The 19,205-nt window shown below is 31.8% G+C and overlaps 1 protein-coding gene across 11 annotated transcripts; it reads left to right on the top strand.

The window, feature by feature from the left end:
* Nucleotides 1–1,072: 1,072 nt before the first annotated feature.
* LOC134263491 (uncharacterized) lies at nt 1,073–14,914 on the top strand. Of its 11 annotated transcripts, none has more exons than XR_009991278.1 (7): nt 1,073–1,150; nt 4,871–5,032; nt 5,090–5,232; nt 5,472–5,622; nt 6,426–6,542; nt 7,793–7,943; nt 13,539–13,648. XR_009991278.1 is itself a non-coding variant. In XM_062745842.1 (7 exons), exons 1-6 carry the CDS (start codon nt 1,093–1,095, stop codon nt 7,700–7,702), a joined length of 750 nt encoding a protein of 249 aa, XP_062601826.1. In that variant the 5' UTR covers nt 1,073–1,092; the 3' UTR covers nt 7,703; nt 7,793–8,591. The 11 variants fall into 11 exon arrangements, 8 of the variants coding, with proteins under 8 accessions (XP_062601826.1, XP_062601827.1, XP_062601828.1 ...); XR_009991277.1 differs by lacking the exon at nt 13,539–13,648 and adding an exon at nt 13,143–13,287; XR_009991279.1 differs by lacking the exon at nt 13,539–13,648 and adding an exon at nt 13,212–13,267.
* Nucleotides 14,915–19,205: the final 4,291 nt, after the last annotated feature.

The raw sequence follows: 19,205 nt of genomic DNA, 5'->3' as shown, positions 1-19,205 counted from the left end.
GACGTCAACAGTATAAAAGAAATATTTCCTATACTGCGATTGGATACTAAAAGGTCGCAACAAAGTTTATCATCCGACTATGCTTTACTCACATTGGTTAATATTTAATGAGCGAAGAAGAATTCTCTCCTCGTTCGGCCAGAATGGGAGTTTTCATTTCCATTCAATAGAAAAGACCAGGTTAAGGGCGCAAAAACTTACACGTGTCATTTTGGCGCGAAATGATTGTGTCAACCCTTATTTAGATGACAAATGGACTAATCCAGTAGTACAGAAATGCAGAAGAAAGGTAAAACGGACATGTCCGTACAGGAACTTGCATGAAATAAATAGACTAAATAGCTGCATGCACAAAACTAAAGGAAATAAATACATCAATATATTGTATCAGTTATATGGTTATTTTTCTGCTAACTGTTGTTGTTGATCATAATCAGCATGCAAAAAATTTTGCTGGCTAACTGTGACCTCTTAGCTTAGCAGGAAATATTGATCCTTAGTAGTGCCTGACGCCATGACGTCAGACAATAAGGCGAGCTAAAAGATTCTTTCATATTTTTATTGCAACAGGAAGCTTAAAACGTTTTTTTTTCTAATTATGCAACATATACATCAGGAAGATTAAATCACAATACAGATAAAGTATCTTTGCTACTTTATCTTCCGGGATAAAGAATTTCATGAAGATCATGCATTTTACATGTTTTTTTTTGTTTTTTTTATCAAAAGGGTAAGAAGAAAATTTAAATGTTTTAATTTAATGAATGTTTTATGTAATCTTTGGTTGTGGCATATTGATCTGAATAATATTTTTGATTTGAATAATAGTTTTTGATAAGATGTGTACATATGTAAGTAAGTAGAATTTAAAATGAAGTAAATTGTCAGAGGTAAAAGAAAGTGATTACATTTAAAACGTGTTTATCTATTCTTCACTTACAAGATTTTATTTTGTCGATATGTTTTCATAAAAATGTATATTTACATTACATAATTGTGTTAATCCTTTGTTTAGAGCGTTTTTGCACATGTATACTCTCCGTAAAACGCTGTCCAAATTTTGTTCATTTTAGGGAAGAATTAGTGTTGTAGATGAAGAAAAAGGGCAAAAAGGTTCTTCTTGTGATATTTTCTTTCATAATATTTAATGGTAGGTAAACCCTTTCAAACGACCGACACAGTTGCGTTGTTAACATTTTAAATTCTGTTTTTATAAAAAAGCAAAAATCAGTTCAATGAATTGTTGCGGAAATATTCTAGTATTCAACGGCAATGACATACTCTTTTATATCACGTCAAAACACTTATTTTTTAAACAGGGCCCATCTGTCCGTCCGTCCGTCTGTCTACCACGCTTTGGAGTACCCATCTCTTATCCGCAACTCCTCTTATATCACTAAATGAAATTTGATGAAACTTTCACAGAATCTTTATTACATTTTGCCATTGTGCAACTTCTATTTTACTTTTTGATCCGACACACATTTTGGGTTTCCCACAGCAAAACATGGACATTGCCATTATATTTATACCCCCGCTTGAAAAGTGGGAGGGTATACTGCAATCGGTATGTCTGTCCGTCCGTCCGTCCGTCCGTACATCCGTCCGTCCGTCCGTCTGTCTGTTACGCTTTAGGGTACCCATCTCTTATCCACAACTCCTCTTAAACCACTTAGTGAAATCTAATGAAACTTTCACAGAATCTGTATTACATATTTCCATTCTGCACCTCCTATTTTACGTTTTGATCCCACACATATTTTGGATTTCCCGGTCACAGCAAAACATGTACTTTTGCCATTATAACCATATCGGAGGCCGGGGATGTTATTTATTGAGCTCATTGCTCACAGTACCTTTAGTCATATTGGAGGCGGGGTATGATTTAGTGAGCTCATTGCTCACAGTACCTCTAGTTTAGATTCTATGGACGGTAAAACTACCTTTTTAGCAAATATTACTCATCGTTGGCTCTCTATTTGGTTGATTTGATTTGCAGGCGTGGTCAGTCAGAAGGGAATGTTTACTTTTCATTTTCCCGACTCTTAAAATTCCTTGTTTTTGCCCTGATCACAGAATTGTGTTGTTTGTAGCTTTTGTTAATTTTCAAATTCAGATGAGGAGAGACATTACAATATGACATCTGCTTTATACCTGTAATATCAACATATATCACATGTACTCAATTTTTATACATATGAAAAAAGATTCAAAGTAAAAGTAAATGATTACTCCTTTAAAGCACCATATCCCAACTCTGGAATTTTCATGGGCGGGGTTTTATGCTCCGTTCTTATGTCTGTATAAACTGAAGTTGCTTATGAGATTTATCACTATTTGTCATCCCTTTATGAATAAAACCTTTCTTAAAATCTTCATTTTTCTTCATCAAATTCAAGGGTTTGTTAAGGCAGCACACGGATCAGAATTCGGCAAATTAACACTTTTTTTATGATATGTAACACTTATCAATCGGAAAAGTAATGAATAAACTTTTGCTTTCATTATGCATTCTATAGACTTCAATGAGACTAATCTACAAGAAGCACTACTCCACGACGTCACTACATGACGTCTATAATTAGAAAATAGGCCTTTATGAAAAAGCGAAAAAAATCAACACTTCCCCGGGATAATTAATTTCAATTTGTAAAAAATAGTTACATGTACGTAAAAAAAAATACTATGAAAATTGCTACTAGAGTCCTACTGTCCTATCACATAAATAATATTTCAATACTTTCGGACGAAACCTTCCCAAAATTTTTACATTTTTTTCATAAGATCGAAAAACAATGCATCAATTCCCTTTAACCATACGATTCTATAAGCACTTTCCAAAAACAATATTATTTAGAGTAAGAACTTTAGATGCAGGAAAAAATTAAGTTTCAAAGTATGCGGCATAGTGTTGAACTTTTGCAACTTTTTTTCCTACGAACGACAGAGGAAAGGCTGATCGGCAAGTAAACACTATGTCTGCATTCACTGTATGAGAAAATTGTAGAATTATATTAACATACCTTATTCATAAGCTTTATTTTCACATTAATCACACATGATATTCATTCTTGATGCATTTAAAATCCGATTTCTTGGGTTTGTTTGCATGAATTCTCGTTACGTTTCACTTTAACTCTGTGACCACTGATCAACAGTTATGACGTCACTGGTTTGGTATTTAATCCTGTGATAAATACATAGAACCGGAATTGAAAAAAAAAATCCGTTTATATTATGCCTCTTCATAAGTTGATTCATTTTTATGATCTCAAATGAAATTTAAATATCGATTTTAAGAAATTGTTATCTCTAAAGTTCACACCATACATATATACTTTACAATGACGTCATATCATATAGGCAAGAAGAATACTTGATTGTAACCTTAACATACCTGCGTTAACAATGCTACATGTAAGACTCTTCAAATCAGCAAAACAAAATTTCTTATCTGAAAAATAAATGCTCACAATAATAAAACAACATGGAATATAAAGATACAATGAGGTACTATGCTCAAAAGTTCATTAAAGTCGTACATATTGAAAACAGAGCATGTATCAGAGGTTGGATCATGATCAGCAGCCACTTATAGGGGACCTTCAAATATCCGGACGCTTGAGTATCCGGAAGATTTTTCAACAGATTAGATTTTTTAAACGTTATTTTGTCTTGTTAAATGGTGATTCACATAACTGGACGCTTCACATATCCGGACAAATTGACTAGGAACAAAGCGTCCGGATTAATGAGGCTCTATTGTAGTATTAAGCATCTCCTGTCGAGCAAACACTTCCGTCGTGTGCTTTTTCTCATGGATTAGCAAGCGCATAAAATGAAGGAGATGTTTCAGTGAAGAAACAAGCGGGGGGTATAATAATGATGTATTTTTTTTAAATAATAATTTGTAATCTGTAAGTGGATGATGATAGATTGTAATTGCTGACAAGGTAACTGTATCAACCATAGAACTTGCAAAATAATGATTTTTAGGAATTTGTTTCATTGATTTCTTTCTCATGAAATTGCTTGCTTTGTTTTAGAACGTTTGTTTGAACGTAGAACATGCTTTTTCCAATCAACTGAAGTATCGACATAAACCAAATATATCCCGCTTCAGACATATCCGTAGAATATTAATTGGATAAAAGCTAATCACATGACGCCCTGAAATTTTCCGTATTACGTCACCGTCGAGGAGTAATATGAAAATAGGGTATGCGATTCCGTTCGAAGCGTTTTTGTGGTAAATAAAATGCTAAATAAGAAACGGTTTGCATAGGTAGTTAAGTTATAAATTTCTTGTTACGATAATTTTTGTTGGTTGTTATTGGATTAAAACTTTATATTTTCATAATATGCACATAGATTTTTTTAACATTTCAAGTTAATGTCATAGTAGGTCTTTAGGTGGATAAATTCGGCTTCGCCTCGCCGAATACGGATTTCCATTTCACATCCTGTATGTCTCCGTATTAGATCCCTAACTGATTGTGTAACTAATAATGCTCGTTCGAAGGGTACATTGCTACACGAGAAAAGGAACCCTACCTAAATGTACACAAAACCCACTTTTTAATCATACCTTTTTAAAGAAATGTTAACCTATGCTTCATGTACTTCAAGGAAGCGTTTTCAACATATTTGCATCCCAAACCCCAATAAAATCAAATGAAGAGATTTATTAGCCTTAATAAAAACTCTGCTTTTTGTTTTAAACGAAAAGCTCAGCATCTTCATTTAAATATAATTATGTGACCAAAAAAAGTGTTATGTTTTCAATGAAGATTTGAAATGTTCAATTTCAGTGAAGGACTCTAGAACAAATGTAAGCACTGTATTACTTCATAAACGTTCCTATATTTAGTTAATACCACCATCTCCGATCAAAAAACATGGAACTGGTTTGAAGCTCAACAATATTGCAGCAATACAAATGATACACTAAAAGCAGTTGGTGTTACTCCAAACTCACTCGAGCACTGGACTGGATTTTATCGGCGATATTCACCCTGGATAAAACTTTTAGGTATTTATTCAATTTGAAGCTCCCTCAAATTACACAGCTTATTGAAATGATAATTAGGCGGTTTTCTTTTGTTTCTAGGGTGCTTCGACTCAGAGGTTGTCAATAAGCAAAGAACCTTCCATTTTTATTTCAACTTTTCATCAGCAGGTTTATGTCAAGAGATATGTGCATCAGTGAATTCTACTCTTTTTGGAATACAGGTACCTTAAATATATTTAACGCCCCGGATATGGATTTTGTATCTATCCATATATATGCATTAAATTTACTAAAAGAGCATGTAACCTTACATAAGAAATTCTCATATAAAAAGTTTAAGAACAAGTATTATTTTTTATATTTCAAAAATATTTTGTATTTCAATAATTTTTTTATAAATACAAAAGGTGCATTGTTAAAACTTTACTTTAATAAACTCTGATGTTCCGAAATATTAAAGCTAGAAAAATGTGTCTGCTTTGAAAATCCCATTTTTGCGGAGACTATCTCGCCTGATCAATGCAATATTACTTGTAATGATGTTGGAGATGAAGTTCGGATTAAATTCTCAGAATGTGGAGGACCAAATGCATATACATTATATAAATCAGGTATTTCAAATCCATTTCCATAATCTAAATTAAACAATTTTCGCCTAATAACTGATCTTTAAACATGTCTCCATTTCTCTATTTTAATTCATTATTATTATTATTTGGAAGTGCATGAAATTTATTTTAAAAAAAACACAATCTTTTTTTTCAATTTGTATTCGAGATAGAAAAATGCCCATTTCTCATAAGAGATTTTTTTTATTAAAAAAGGCATCTTTCATTTAGTCAATATTAACTTTATCTTTATAAACTTGATACTGCTTATAAATATAAAACTTCTACAAGCCAATAAGCATAAGTTGACTAATTTAAAGCAATTAAAGACAGACGAGACGTTCCCCAATAATATTTTTTCCAAGATTTTTTCATTGAAGAATTACTGCTTTAAAATGTTTACTCACAAAAAATTGAGGTACCTTACCAGGCATTTGTTAGATATACCAGAGAATAGAGAATGGCATTTCGTATTTAATCCTTTTAAAGAGAAAAAAAACTAAGTTTGCCAAAATTACATTTTTGTGTTTCAATTTTTAAAAAAACAATTAAAAACCATTTTAGAAATCATCAAGTTATTTAAATTCTGTTTATTTCCTACATTATGAAGATATACAAAAGAGATATTAGGGAAACGTATCGTCTGACCTAAAACAATATCAAATATCTTTAAGTACTTGTATTTTTAATATCGTCTAATTTGGTCTGTTTTTAAAATCATTGTTATGACCTTTCAAAAAACGTTCAGATAAAATAACGATAATCTTTTTTACTTGCTTAGTATTCTTTCCATTTTTTGTTAACAGAGGACGATGGAGATAATAATGGTGCAGCTTGTCTTGCAATAAACTGTGGTACAATAAAGAAGTTTTCATTGTCTTCAGATTGTTCAGAGTCATACCATGGGGCCTGTGCCTATAAAGGTTATGATCAATTATATATTTTATTAACAAGTATAGAATGTTAAGATTATTCATAGAAGTTTAAAATATGCATGAATCATCTTATATATCCTTGTACTAGTATTCAAAATTCATAAAGCAGAGACTAACAAAAATAAGACCTGGGATTTGGATGGCCGCCATATAATTAAATAAAAGACAAGATAGGGTAAGACTCCTTTTTGGCCCCTTGATTTTGGGTGTCTTTCATTAGTTTTAAGGTTTGAAATACGCAGAGGTCACAGAGAGTTGAGAAAATAGGTTATTTTAAGCACTTTCTCATTTTTGTGCAAATTTTCATCGATTTTACAGCACAATTGGTTTCGGAAAACATATATAGCGTAAAACTTTCGATTTTTTTATTTTGTTGTATATTGTTGTATACATATGAGTGTACTCGTAGGCAAAGGTTTAATAATCTTAGATTTAATACAACACAATTTTCTAGGGTAGGTATAGTATTTTATGGATAAAATAGTTGAATTCATGAAATTGTTTTAAGATATTTTATTGAAAAAAATATGTTAAAGACCGTTAGGATTACGTTTATGTACGATTATGATTTAAAACAATAAGTTTTACGTTATATTTACGCAATCTATTATTGTTGAAGGAAAGGGGAAAATTTTATTCTTCGGGTTACAGCAAGAGTTATATTAGGCACGAAACAAAGATGCCGGATTTTGGTCATGCCAGATTAGGGTTAGGGTTATTATTATTTTTTTAAATAATGAATGTTAAACAATTGAATTTGTTAAGCTGAAAGCGTTCTTCCGTGAAACACCGTTTTAAAAAATGATAAATACATCTTGTAGTTATTGAGGTTGTGTGCTTATGTTAAACAGGTATTATTTTACCATAAAAATAGTCTTTTAATCATTAATTTTTTAATATTAAAAAAAGTCCAAAATGAATGATATGATCACTTCTGTGTAAATTCAAGAATGATTAGACGTCACACACGGCAATAAATGAAAAAAAAATATCTTGATTTGTATTTTCTATATTTGGTACCTATTTCAGAGTATGTAGGATGCTTTAAAGACCAGCCTAATCGAACATTGTCAATGAAATCAATCGGATCCTTTTACATGACTTTAGAATATTGTAGAAACTTCTGTAATGATACTCTATGGAGTTGAGGTTAGTTGCTTTTACTTACACTAATACACGTATCAGTAAAACAATTTCTTAAACATGTTATGCATACTTGTAATTATTTATTTTTTTAGTATTCTGGAGAATGTTACTGCGGAAATTTTTTTACAACGGTTACCAGAAAGCCTGAAGGACAATGTAAAATGAAATGTCATGGAAATAATGCTCAAGTTTGTGGCGGGAGCTGGAAAATGAACATTTACATAAACTTAAATTTCAAAACAAGTAATTATGAAGAAATTAAAACATCTGCTTTATATTTATCCACTATACTACCTTAAATGAAATAGTAGAGAACGTGGGGCAATTTTTCATTTCGTAAATGATAAATGAACACTTTATATTTTTTTCGTCTATCATTAACGTTATAGATTAATACTACAATAATGTTTTTAGAGTCTGGTCCGATTTATAGAAAAAATACTTCTAACGGCAAATAATTATTATTTGGTCCAGCATAGTTTTATAACCTATTTTGAGTATGCTGAATCCGAAAAAAATATGCTGGCCTTCATGAAAATGGCGTTAAAGAGGTCAAAATGGCGATTCAAAATGGCGGACATCCAATTTTTCTAATTTTCTCTTAATATCGTTCAAAAAGGAGAAATAAATTGTGAATATCTCACTGAGTGTCATACAAGTATAAAAATAATAATGCTAAAATTATTAGTTTAACTCACAAAATTTAGCCTTTCTACACTTAATTAGAATTTTCTCTTATTTTTTGGTCTATCGTTATATATTCCGCTTTGTTCAGGATTTTACATTTTAAAATATCCATACATTGCAGATTTGTATTTTTTCCTCTGCATCTCACTATTCTATTACTGAATGATAGTGCAGCTGTAAGTTAAAAGTCAGAATGGTGATTCAAAATGGCGTATATTCATCTTTTTTTTTAAATATTTCTTAATGTCTTTTACATAGGAGAAAGGATTTGTGAATATTTTATTTAAAATGCCAACTGAACACTAATTTGATCACTTTAAATCGGAAAATTTAGTCGTTTAAATTTGAAATGTGTTAATTAGCTTAAAATGGCGATTCAAAATGACGTCTTATACAATCAAATTTCATAGAAACTGCTTAATTCTGGTTCGTTTTGCAGAAAAAAAAATTACAGTTTGTTTTTTTTATATATATAGTACATATACAAAGTAGTATATTGATTAGTCCATTAAACATGAACAAAAAATACTTGAAAAGATTCATTTTTTCTGGAAATATTTAAAACAAACCCGACTTAAGAGTTTCCAAATTTCCCCCTTCAAATTTGACCGTACGTGTTCCAAAGCCTTTGAGCCCCCGTCCACCTAAAATCACTCCCGAATCCTGTCATTATCAACTCGCAGTTCTACCTCAACATCCCACTGCACCCATCAAATATAACTGAAGAAATTCTTGTCCGATTTCATCGAACACTTTGTTCTAGCTTTTTAGCTCTTATGAGACCTTAGTATTTTCCCCTAACATCTTTTATTCCAGCTTTATTTGATATATGTTTCAGTCTGTCTTCGGAATTTTGGTATTTTCAACACTCAAGTAAAATGGTGCCCGTGTCAAGGATGACAACCCCCTTGGCATGTAAAAGATCGTTTCTCTGGAGTTCGAAAAAGAGTAAGCTCACTGGGGCCGCCAGAGAAACCAAAATTCTTCAAAATCCAATTATTTAAACTGATAGTCTGCCGAAACATGGCTTCAAAATTGCCGACTCGGCATAAAACAATATACAATCAATCAACCAACACTCAAGGAACAACATATTTATGTTTAAATGTTAAAAGTCTATTTTGTTATCCAAAAACATATGCAAAATGAACTAGAGGTACTGTGAGCAATTAGCTCACTAAATGATACCCCGGTCTCCCATATGAATACATGTATAATGACAGTGTCCATGTTTTGTTATGGGAAACCCAAAATATGTGTCGGATCAAAAAGTAAAATAGGAGGTGCACAATAGCAATATGTAATAAAGATTCTGTGAAAGTCTCATCAAATTTCATTCAGTGGTATGAGAGAAGTTGCGGATAAGAGATGGGTACCCCAAAGCGTAACAGACGGACGGACGGACATACCGATTACTCTATACCCTCCCGCTTTTCGATACCCCCGCGTGGGGTATAAAAAAATCTCTGATATTCAAGACACGTAGCTCTTTATTTTGTGACCTCGTATAAATGTGTTGTTTTTTTTAGGGTAGAAAGGTCATTGTATTAGCAAGAAAATTATCAAACTTGATCATCTGAAATCACATTGTGTGCATATTTTGGTGAGAAAAGTTGTAAAATTATGCAATTTAAGAGCGCCTGCAGATTCCTCGTGATTCCTATCACAAACAAGCTTTCGTACAAATAGCCGTAAGCCATTCCTGATTTCGATCTAGTAAACACTTCTCTTGACAACAAAATTTTCTTGAACGCTTCAAGAACTTGACAAGGCAACTTGATCCACACTTCTTTGTTAGGAGAGTGTAAGCTTGTATGAAGAATCGAGGGGGGGGGGGAGACACAAACATTTTCTTCTTTCAGATTCTGTGAATTTCAAATTTTTAAATCCATTATATACACTGTTCAATACAAAATTATCCGTTCACAGCATGAAATATTTGAGAATGCAGTTGAATTTTTGACTGAGAATAACAAAATGCAAATGTAGGGACACAGAATCAGAACTGGACAATCAAGAAAAATTATGGTTTTCGTATATTGAACTCATAATTCTTGACATATATGTTTACATTTGGATTTTATAATACATTCATATGATTTATATGATGTAACAATTACTAGCCCTCTAATTGGTCGTGGTCAATCATTTTAATAATCATACTAAATTATGTTACACTAGACCTTCCACATGAACTTAAACATTTATTTTTTTTTCTACACTGGGCTAAAAATAGATCAAGAATTTCCAACAACTGAATGTTCACTTGCCTTAATGCTCTGAGAATACTGCTCTTGGGGTAGCTTAATTTTCGTATTGTCCTCAAATCAGCGATTATTGTATGACATTAACTTTTTATATGAAGAAGCATGGTGAGACAAGTAAAAGGTAAAATGTCTTCGGAATTGTTGGTAAAAAAATTATCTTCACAATAGAAGTAAATAAACAAAAATCAGTGTTTCAGAAATCCTAAGTCATTAGCAAAAATATCCTCCAACTTTCATCGCATATTTGAACAGTATTTCATGAATAAAAACAACAAAAATAAAATGTAATTTATTTTCTGCAAAACGAACCTGAATTAAGCAGTTTGGGTATTTTACAAAATTCTAGTGTATAAGGCGTCATTTTGAATCGCCATTTTGAGCTAATTAACAGATTTCAAATTTAAACGACTGAATTTTCCGATTTAAAGTTATCAAATTAGTGTTCTATTGTCATTTTACATAGTTGTACTACGCTCAGTAAAATATTCACAAACCCTTTCTCCTATGTAAACGACATTAAGAATTAAATAATTTGAAGAAAAAGATGAATATCCGCCATTTTGAATCGCCATTTCGACTTTTAACTTACAGCTGCACTATCATTCAATTGTATGATAGTGAGGTGTAGAGGGAAAAATACAAATCTGCAGTGTATGAATATTTTTAAATTTAAGGTGGCTCATTACATCCACAGTTTATTTTAGATTTCAATACAGCACCAATTATAATGTAGATGTCAAATATCCAGATGAGGGTATTGATATCATAAATATTTTTTATAGAATTTTTTAGTTTTTGTCTAATTTTAGTGAAATGTTTTATTTCAAGTTTATTATTAATAAAATTTCTGAACTTTCAGTGTCAAATGATAGGCATCTTCTTAAGACAAGTACACACAGTGAAAATACTTCATAATATTTAATAATAATTTTATTAGAAAAAATAATTTTCTCCTAAAAAACAATCAATGTGATTATCTGTATAATCCATGCATAAAACATTAAGAAAATGAGTTCTGAAGAGACAAGGAATGTATTCCAATGAATTACATGTGTCAAATTAAATGAAAAATGTTTAAGCGAAATGAAAAATCCGATTTAAAAGATATTTGGAATAAAAAGTCCACTTTCAAGAGTTATCTTTCCTAATTACCCAAGACTCAAAACACGAAGGAACGTTTGACATTAGTTGATTACATCTAAAATTCAGAACAAAACTTTAACTTGACAGAGTATACATTTAAATCAATAAAGCAAATATATTAATTAACACCAACACAGTAAATAATGCAAGTAAATAAATTTTTAATTTCAACAAGGGTGTACATTTTAACTCTAATTTCCTCCATACAAACATGTCATTAATTGATAGAGCTCACTGCATGCATCGCTATGAAATTTACATTACTTGTTTGGCGAAGATTTGACTGTTGTTTTCTTTTATTTCTGCTCAATAGCAATTCTTCTTGGTTTATGCATTATTAATCCGTTACTTTGTTTTCACTTTTTATAACACCGCATGTTTCTTCTATTTTTAAAGCGTTTTAAAGGTCAGGGTCATATCATAGAGGTACCTGTACTATTCGTCCCCAGAGCAAACTGGTCGACACAATGGAGGTTTATTTTTTTGTGTAGTACGTCATCAAAAAGTGGTGTAATGAGCCTCCTTAAAATCATGAACAAAGAAGAATATAGAAACAATAGACAAAAAAATCAGAGAAAATTCGAATTAAGTGTAGAAACGACTAAATTTTCTGAGTTTAACTAATAATGTTAGTATCCTATTATACTTTTTATAGTTTTATTACACTCATTTAGATATTCACTCATTATTTTTCCATTTTGAACGACATTAAGAGAAAATAAGAAAAATTGGATGTCCGCCTTTTTGAATCGCAATTTTGACCTCTTTAACGCCATTTTCATGATTTCACTATATTTTTTCGCATTCAGTATACTCGAAATAGGTTAAAAAACTATGCTGGACCAAATAATAATCATTTGCCGTTAGAAGTTCTTTCTAGCCTTCTTTTTAAAGATCAGGACCAGATTGTTATTTTAGTAAAAAGGTCTCAGATAGTTGGAATGAAGTGACCACAAGATTATGTCAAGAAATTGCTAAAAATTGCATCTCAAGCAAAATTTATTTATCAAACAAGCTTCACGTGTAGATACCCTCGTTTCAAAACTATAATTATCAAATCCAGTCATAAAACCTTGTCACTAAATCTTTATCGTATCTTTGGGGGTAAAATTCCGATAAAATCCATATTATAACTATTGAGAAATGCACTATTTTAGGTTATGGAATTTTGTGCAATGTCTTAACATTATCATTACCAAGATTGGACGTCATTTAGTGGACATCATTAAAAAACAATAAAATTTCTTGAAGAGAACTTGTATCATTTTCTTTCAATTTCCGTCAAATTGTGTAAATAAAATTGGACAAAATGTGCAACGTTTATAGTGCATTTCTTGTATTTCAGTATTCATAACATTATGTTTTACATAATTATGAACTGGTATCACGTTTTCTGGGACACCCTGTATTTTAGTAATATGCAGCTTTTTTGAAGAAAAAAAAAACAGAGAAAAAAGGGATTGGACGTCATCGATGCAGACATGTAAATCTCGGTATCCTAAATCTTATCTAATCGGAAATGTTTCCTTGACAAATGCAACTTTGGCTTGTAAACAACTGCAAAGGACACAGGGAGGGGTATACTGGTTAAGCATTGCTAAAGAAGAGTATATGGGATATGATAGAGGTAAAATGCATATACTTTTTTTCTTCAGAATTTTAATATTGTTTTAAGAAATATCTATAAGACACACTTTTTGCTGTTTGTTTCAAGACTCAGTTGCAAATCAATTTATGGCAGGTGTTGCTATTGATATTGACGAAAGGGCAACATTTCATCAGTGCCAGTTATGTAACCAGACGGGCTGTTACTTTAGCGATTGCTTTCAAAAGCTGGAGTATTTAATTTGTGAAAAGGTATTGTAAATGATTAAAACTTGCTTCAAATCCATGCTTTCCTAATAAATAAATTTTACATATCCACCCAGACAAACAAAAGAACCTTTAATTTGTTCCTTTCTTTTTAATCATGTATTTATTTATTCATTTATTATGGAGAAATTATTCACATTCTTCAAGATGTTAATTTAACTAAAGTTGACAAAAACAACTGTATGTGTCAAATAAGTGTTACAAATTTAGATCTGAATTTTATTTAATTATGCGTTTTATTATATAATTAACTGGGTTTTTTTTTTATTGCAGACGTCTGGTATTGAAATAACTGAAAGGAGAGCACCGTGTAAGCTACACAATATATTTTCTCTTCTTTTTTATATCTATGCAATAAAAATGTTCGAATCGAAAAATGCTGATTAATATTTCTTTTTTGATTTTTTATATCAAGGCATTGAAATTTAAAGCGTATTGTAAGGTATGGTGAGATGCATGCCTCAGAAAACATTCATTTCTACAGTTTCAGATTCCAATATAAATCTCCATGTCATCATTCCTTCATCTATTGGTGTCCTTATTCTTTCCGGCTGCTTAGTAATGGGAATTATTTGTTTAAACGGTGTGCAGAATTTTTTTTTCTTTTTTGCTTAATGCAATTCATAACTTTATAGTACATATACACCTCATTTTCATGTAATATACAATTATTTTATTCGATGGATTGTTATTGATACTTTATAATATATTCATTCTGTATGATTTACAGCCTCAAGTTTAACCAAAAGAACGAGAGGACAGCACCCGATCTTCCAAATCTCAATGAAAATAACTACGTTATTGAAAATCATCCAACGGGAATGCATCGTTCTGATCTAAAACACGAAAAAGAAAAGACTAAAAAAGATTTTGATGGCACTTATCAGGAATCTGTGGAGGGAGTCTATGACCATCTTAGAGATGCTGGTACAAGGAAAATTAAAACAGAAGACGATTACGACCATGCGCCAGTTGTACAAGAGCAGGAATACGCATATGGCGGATATGGCGCCAATATTACGAATCAGTTTGAGTGTACTTATGATCATTCTGTGTCTATATCTGATCATGGACAAAATAGTAAGGAAGTGAATAAAATGGACGACTTTTACGCTCATATCCAACACATGACCTAGATTAAGCGCGCAGCGCTGCATTTCTTATTTTTACGTAATGGAGCCGAGACCAATAGTTTTAAAGGAATGCAGCTCTATGAATAAATTTACTTGATTAAAATTCATTTTTTAAGCGATATAAAGGTATATTTTAGTAAGATAATGTCGGGTTAAGAAAGAATAGTTAGTTTATCTCCAGGACCTGCTGCACTTTTTTGTAATATTAAAATATGATTAAAAAAAGACCCAATACAGACATTGGAAGGAGCATTTGTATATAAAAACAATTGTACATTATACATTGCAACTCCCCATTCCTGAAAAGTAATGGAACAATAAACAAGAGGCCCATGGGCCTTATAGATCACCTGAGTATTATGGGACAACTTTCTAACAATTTTATTTGATTCATGTTTTAAACCAGAGGCCATGAAATTCACAATTTTGAAAGAGGCACCATTGCTTATCATAATTATACACTCAGCATGCTTACTTTGGTTACTTAATACCTAGAGGTAGATCAGAGAAACAAAGAGAAAATGCATTTCCACTTTTTGTTTATGTCAGGGCCCCTGGGTCATGGTTTCTTGTGTTAGGGCGGGTCAACAGTTGTGCACCCCATCCGACAGGAACCACTGACCCTTGGGCCACATCTTTCAAAATTTTGGAAATTTTATAAATTTCATCATCATGTTGATTAATACCAAAGTGCAGATTTCAAAGCATTAAATTATTAACATACTATGTAAACCCCCCCTCCTAAGTACTTCTGTCCCAGGGGCCAGGAAATAAATAATTTTTGGAAGAAGCAGTTTTTTTTCCTCGTAAATATATACTAAGATCATTGGCATAATACCCAGGAACAAAGGAAAAGATTTTCAAAGAATTCATGCATTTTCATTCTATAAACATTAGAGCCCCGTCCTAACACAAGAAGCCCTGACCCAGGGGCCCTGAAATTAAAAAATCTCAAAGAGGCATCCTTCCTCCTCGTAACTATGTACATAGTCCATTGGTTAAATACCCAGGTGCAGAAAAGAAGATTTTTAAAGAATTTATGCATTTTTACTATATAACCTATATAACCCCGCCCTAGCACTAGAACCCCTGACCCTGGGGCCATGAAATTCATAATTTTGGAAGAGGCAGTCTAATTCAACATAGCTATGTACTTGGTTAGTTTATTTACTACTCAGGAGCAAAAAAGAAGATTTTCAAAGAAATAATTCTTTTTTTACTATAACCTATATAACCCCGCCCTAGCACTAGAACCCCTGTCCCTTGGCCATGAAATTCATAATTTTGGAAGAGGCAGTCTTATTCAACATAGCTATCACTTGGTTAGTTTATTTAATGCCCACAAACAGAGAAGAAGAATACAAAGAATTTTTGCATTTTCACTATATAATCTATATAGCCCCACCCTATCACTAGAACCCCTGACCCTGGGGTCATGAAATTCACAATTTTGGAAGAAGAAGTCAATTTCAACTTAACTTTGCACTTGGTTAGTTTATCTAATACCCAAGAGCAGAAAAGAAGAATTTCAAAGAATTTATAAACTTTCACTACATAATCTATATAGTCCCATCCTTGCACTAGAACCCCTGACCCTGGGACCATGGAATTCACAAATTCTAAATAGGCAGTCATTTTCAACTTAACTATGCACTTTGTTAGTTTACTAAATGCCCAGAAGCAGAAAAAAAGAATTTCAAAGAAATAATGCGTTTTCAATTTATAACCTATTTAGCCCCTCACTAGCACGAGAACCCCTGACCCTAGGGTCAAGAAATTCACAATTTTGGAAGAGGCAGTCATTTTCAACTTAACTATACACTTGGTTAGTTTATTTAATGCCCAGGAGCAGAAAAGAAGAATTTCAAAGAAATTATGCATTTTCACTATATAACCCATTTAGCCCCGCCCTAGCACTAGAACCTCTGACTCTGGAGCCATGAATTTCACAATTTTGGTAGAGGACCCAATGCTGATTACAATTATACAAACAGTTTGACTGCTTGATGTCCAGGAGTAAAGAAGAAGATTTTTTAAGATTGCATTAATTTTAGCGGTTTTTGCCCCACCCCCAGGCCCCAGGGGGGCAGGGATCATGAAATTCATAATTTTTGTTTCCCTTCACCCATAGATCCTATATGCTAAATTTGGTAGAAATTGGTACAGTGGTTTCAAAGAAGAAGCTGAAAATGTTCAAATGTTACATGTAACACACGACGAACGACGCACGACGCACGACGGACGACGATGGACGAAAATGGATAGCAATAGGTCAGCTGAGTTTACTCAGGTGACCTAAAAAGGGGATTCATTGCAGGTGGGCTTTAAGGTAGGATTCTTCTCTGGTTTCTGACTAGATGAAACATTGAGAGTATATTTGCTTATATGTCTTAATGTTGAGGTGTAAGGAATTTAAAAGACCATATTTTACTTTCCTCATCACAATTGTACAACTTTAAAAAGAAATGGTAAACTGTGTTTGAAAACTAGCAGGGACTATATTTTTGGCGGAATGGTGGCGTATGAAAATATCTTCTTTTTGGCCTCTCAAAATTATAATAGAACAATGGATTTAGTTATAATTTTTACACAATCAAAGATTTGTAGAAATTTTCAAATGTAAGTTAGATTAATAAAGAGGGACTACACTTTCAAAATATATCAAATAAATATGATTTTTCAAACAAACTAGAACTTTATTAGCTTTTAAACACTTCCTATCAAAGTGCAGATTTGAGCCAAAAATCCATAAAAAGTATTTTTTTCTCTCTTAGTAAACGATCAAAACTTTTTGTTTGTGTATCATTTTGTACATTTATAAGACTACTTTATTATGTGTGAAAATAAGAAAAAGTTAAATATAGGAAGCATATGAAAATAGCTAATATATCCTAAAAAAATTAAGAAAAACAGAGAAAATTCGGATTAGCCAATATCCGATTAACTTAAATTATTTATGTAAATTTGGTAATATCATGCTATAGACCCGATATAGTAATATGTTTTTATGCAAAAAGAACAATCATTAAACTTTTGAAATAGAAGTAGGTATCACATGATTGGCAACAGTTTTTTTTTTATTCTTAATGACAAGGAGAAAGATAATGACCTTGACCTGACCTTGCCTCTAAGATAAAACGGTCAAATTTAATTTCACTGATACTATCACTTACTGATATTGTCTTTTGATTCTGTGAAAATTTCATTAATTTTCAAATATTAGAAATATTAGAAGAATCCTACCTATATTGTCTTATCCGCAATTAGTACATGTGTACTTTTTTCCGTTTTGGCAATTGATTTTCATTATTCCATATACCAGTAAATGAAATTAACAGTCCAGACCCCAAGCTATTATGTTATGTTTTTAAAATTTAATACCCACTAAAAAACATTTCAAAGAAATTCTTGCATATTCTCTATTCAATAAGCCTTTTTTCATAATTTAAAAATTCAGGCTTAAAATAGTTAAATTAATACACATGTGTATTTTATAGACTTCCTTTTCCTTTCAAACAAACAGTAATTTTATCGCCAACTACATGCAGAAACACTGATGCATCATGTACATTGTTAAGCGACTTCACGTATGTTAATTCTTAAAACTCCTATTCACTTTACTATTAATTTGCTAAAAACCAAAACAAATTATTATACTTCTGTTAAAATGTTTCCTATATAAAGTTCAGAAGATAAAATAACTTCTAAAATAACTAATAAAATGTCTTCTATAGTTCTCGCATAGCAAAGCTTTACCCCGTGGTATGGTTTTTGCTATCCACCATCGGAAAATTTTCATGCAATATTTGCCGCCTATTTTGATTTCCAGCAATAAATCTGTTGAATGATGATGTCAAAGTTACTTCAGTAGCATTGTGACGTCATCAGGATTTAAGATTATTCTTGTAGTATTTTCTTACTCCGAAAAAAATTAAACCTCAAAAATTATATCATACATCAGTATATTAAAACGCTTATCCACTGTTTGTGAGTGGGATAGCTCTTTTATCAAACCCTTGCCAGGGACTATTCCCCTCGGGCAAGCCATCGGGGAATAGTTCCCTGTAGCGTGTTTGATAAAAGAGCTATCCCACTCACAAACAGTGGATAAGTGTGTGATATAACCACTAACAGAACATCGACGAAAACAATATTAAACATCAAACTCTTCAACAGTTTTAACATTTCGAAAAGCCTGCACTATTGAAAATAGTTCGGTTACAATGTGCATCCAGCAGCGTATGCGCACAAATTCTTACATCAAGATTATCCCAATAAAGCAAATATATAATTTTTCTTTCAGTTTAATTCTCAAGCAAAAGTAACGATTATTTACTTTTCCATGTTAAAAATATTTGTTTGAATATCGTCTTGCAATGGAACTATATCCAGATAGCAAGCTT

Source organism: Saccostrea cucullata, unplaced genomic scaffold (genome assembly GCF_032062105.1).
Source record: "Saccostrea cucullata isolate Sc308-1 unplaced genomic scaffold, CSIRO_AGI_Scuc_v1 ctg335, whole genome shotgun sequence".
Taxonomy (NCBI): domain Eukaryota; kingdom Metazoa; phylum Mollusca; class Bivalvia; order Ostreida; family Ostreidae; genus Saccostrea; species Saccostrea cuccullata.
Note: the sequence above shows the minus strand (reverse complement) of the source record. Positions and strands in the feature narration are given on the sequence as shown.

Bases quoted from the DNA above. Each gene is read 5' to 3' on its own strand.
- LOC134263491 (XM_062745842.1), top strand. From the start codon at position 1,093: ATGAAGAAAAAGGGCAAAAAGGTTCTTCTTGTGATATTTTCTTTCATA. The intron at 5,033-5,089 runs GTATTTATTCAA...AATGATAATTAG, and splicing joins ACCCTGGATAAAACTTTTAG to GCGGTTTTCTTTTGTTTCTA. The intron at 6,543-7,583 runs GTTATGATCAAT...TACCTATTTCAG, and splicing joins TGGGGCCTGTGCCTATAAAG to AGTATGTAGGATGCTTTAAA.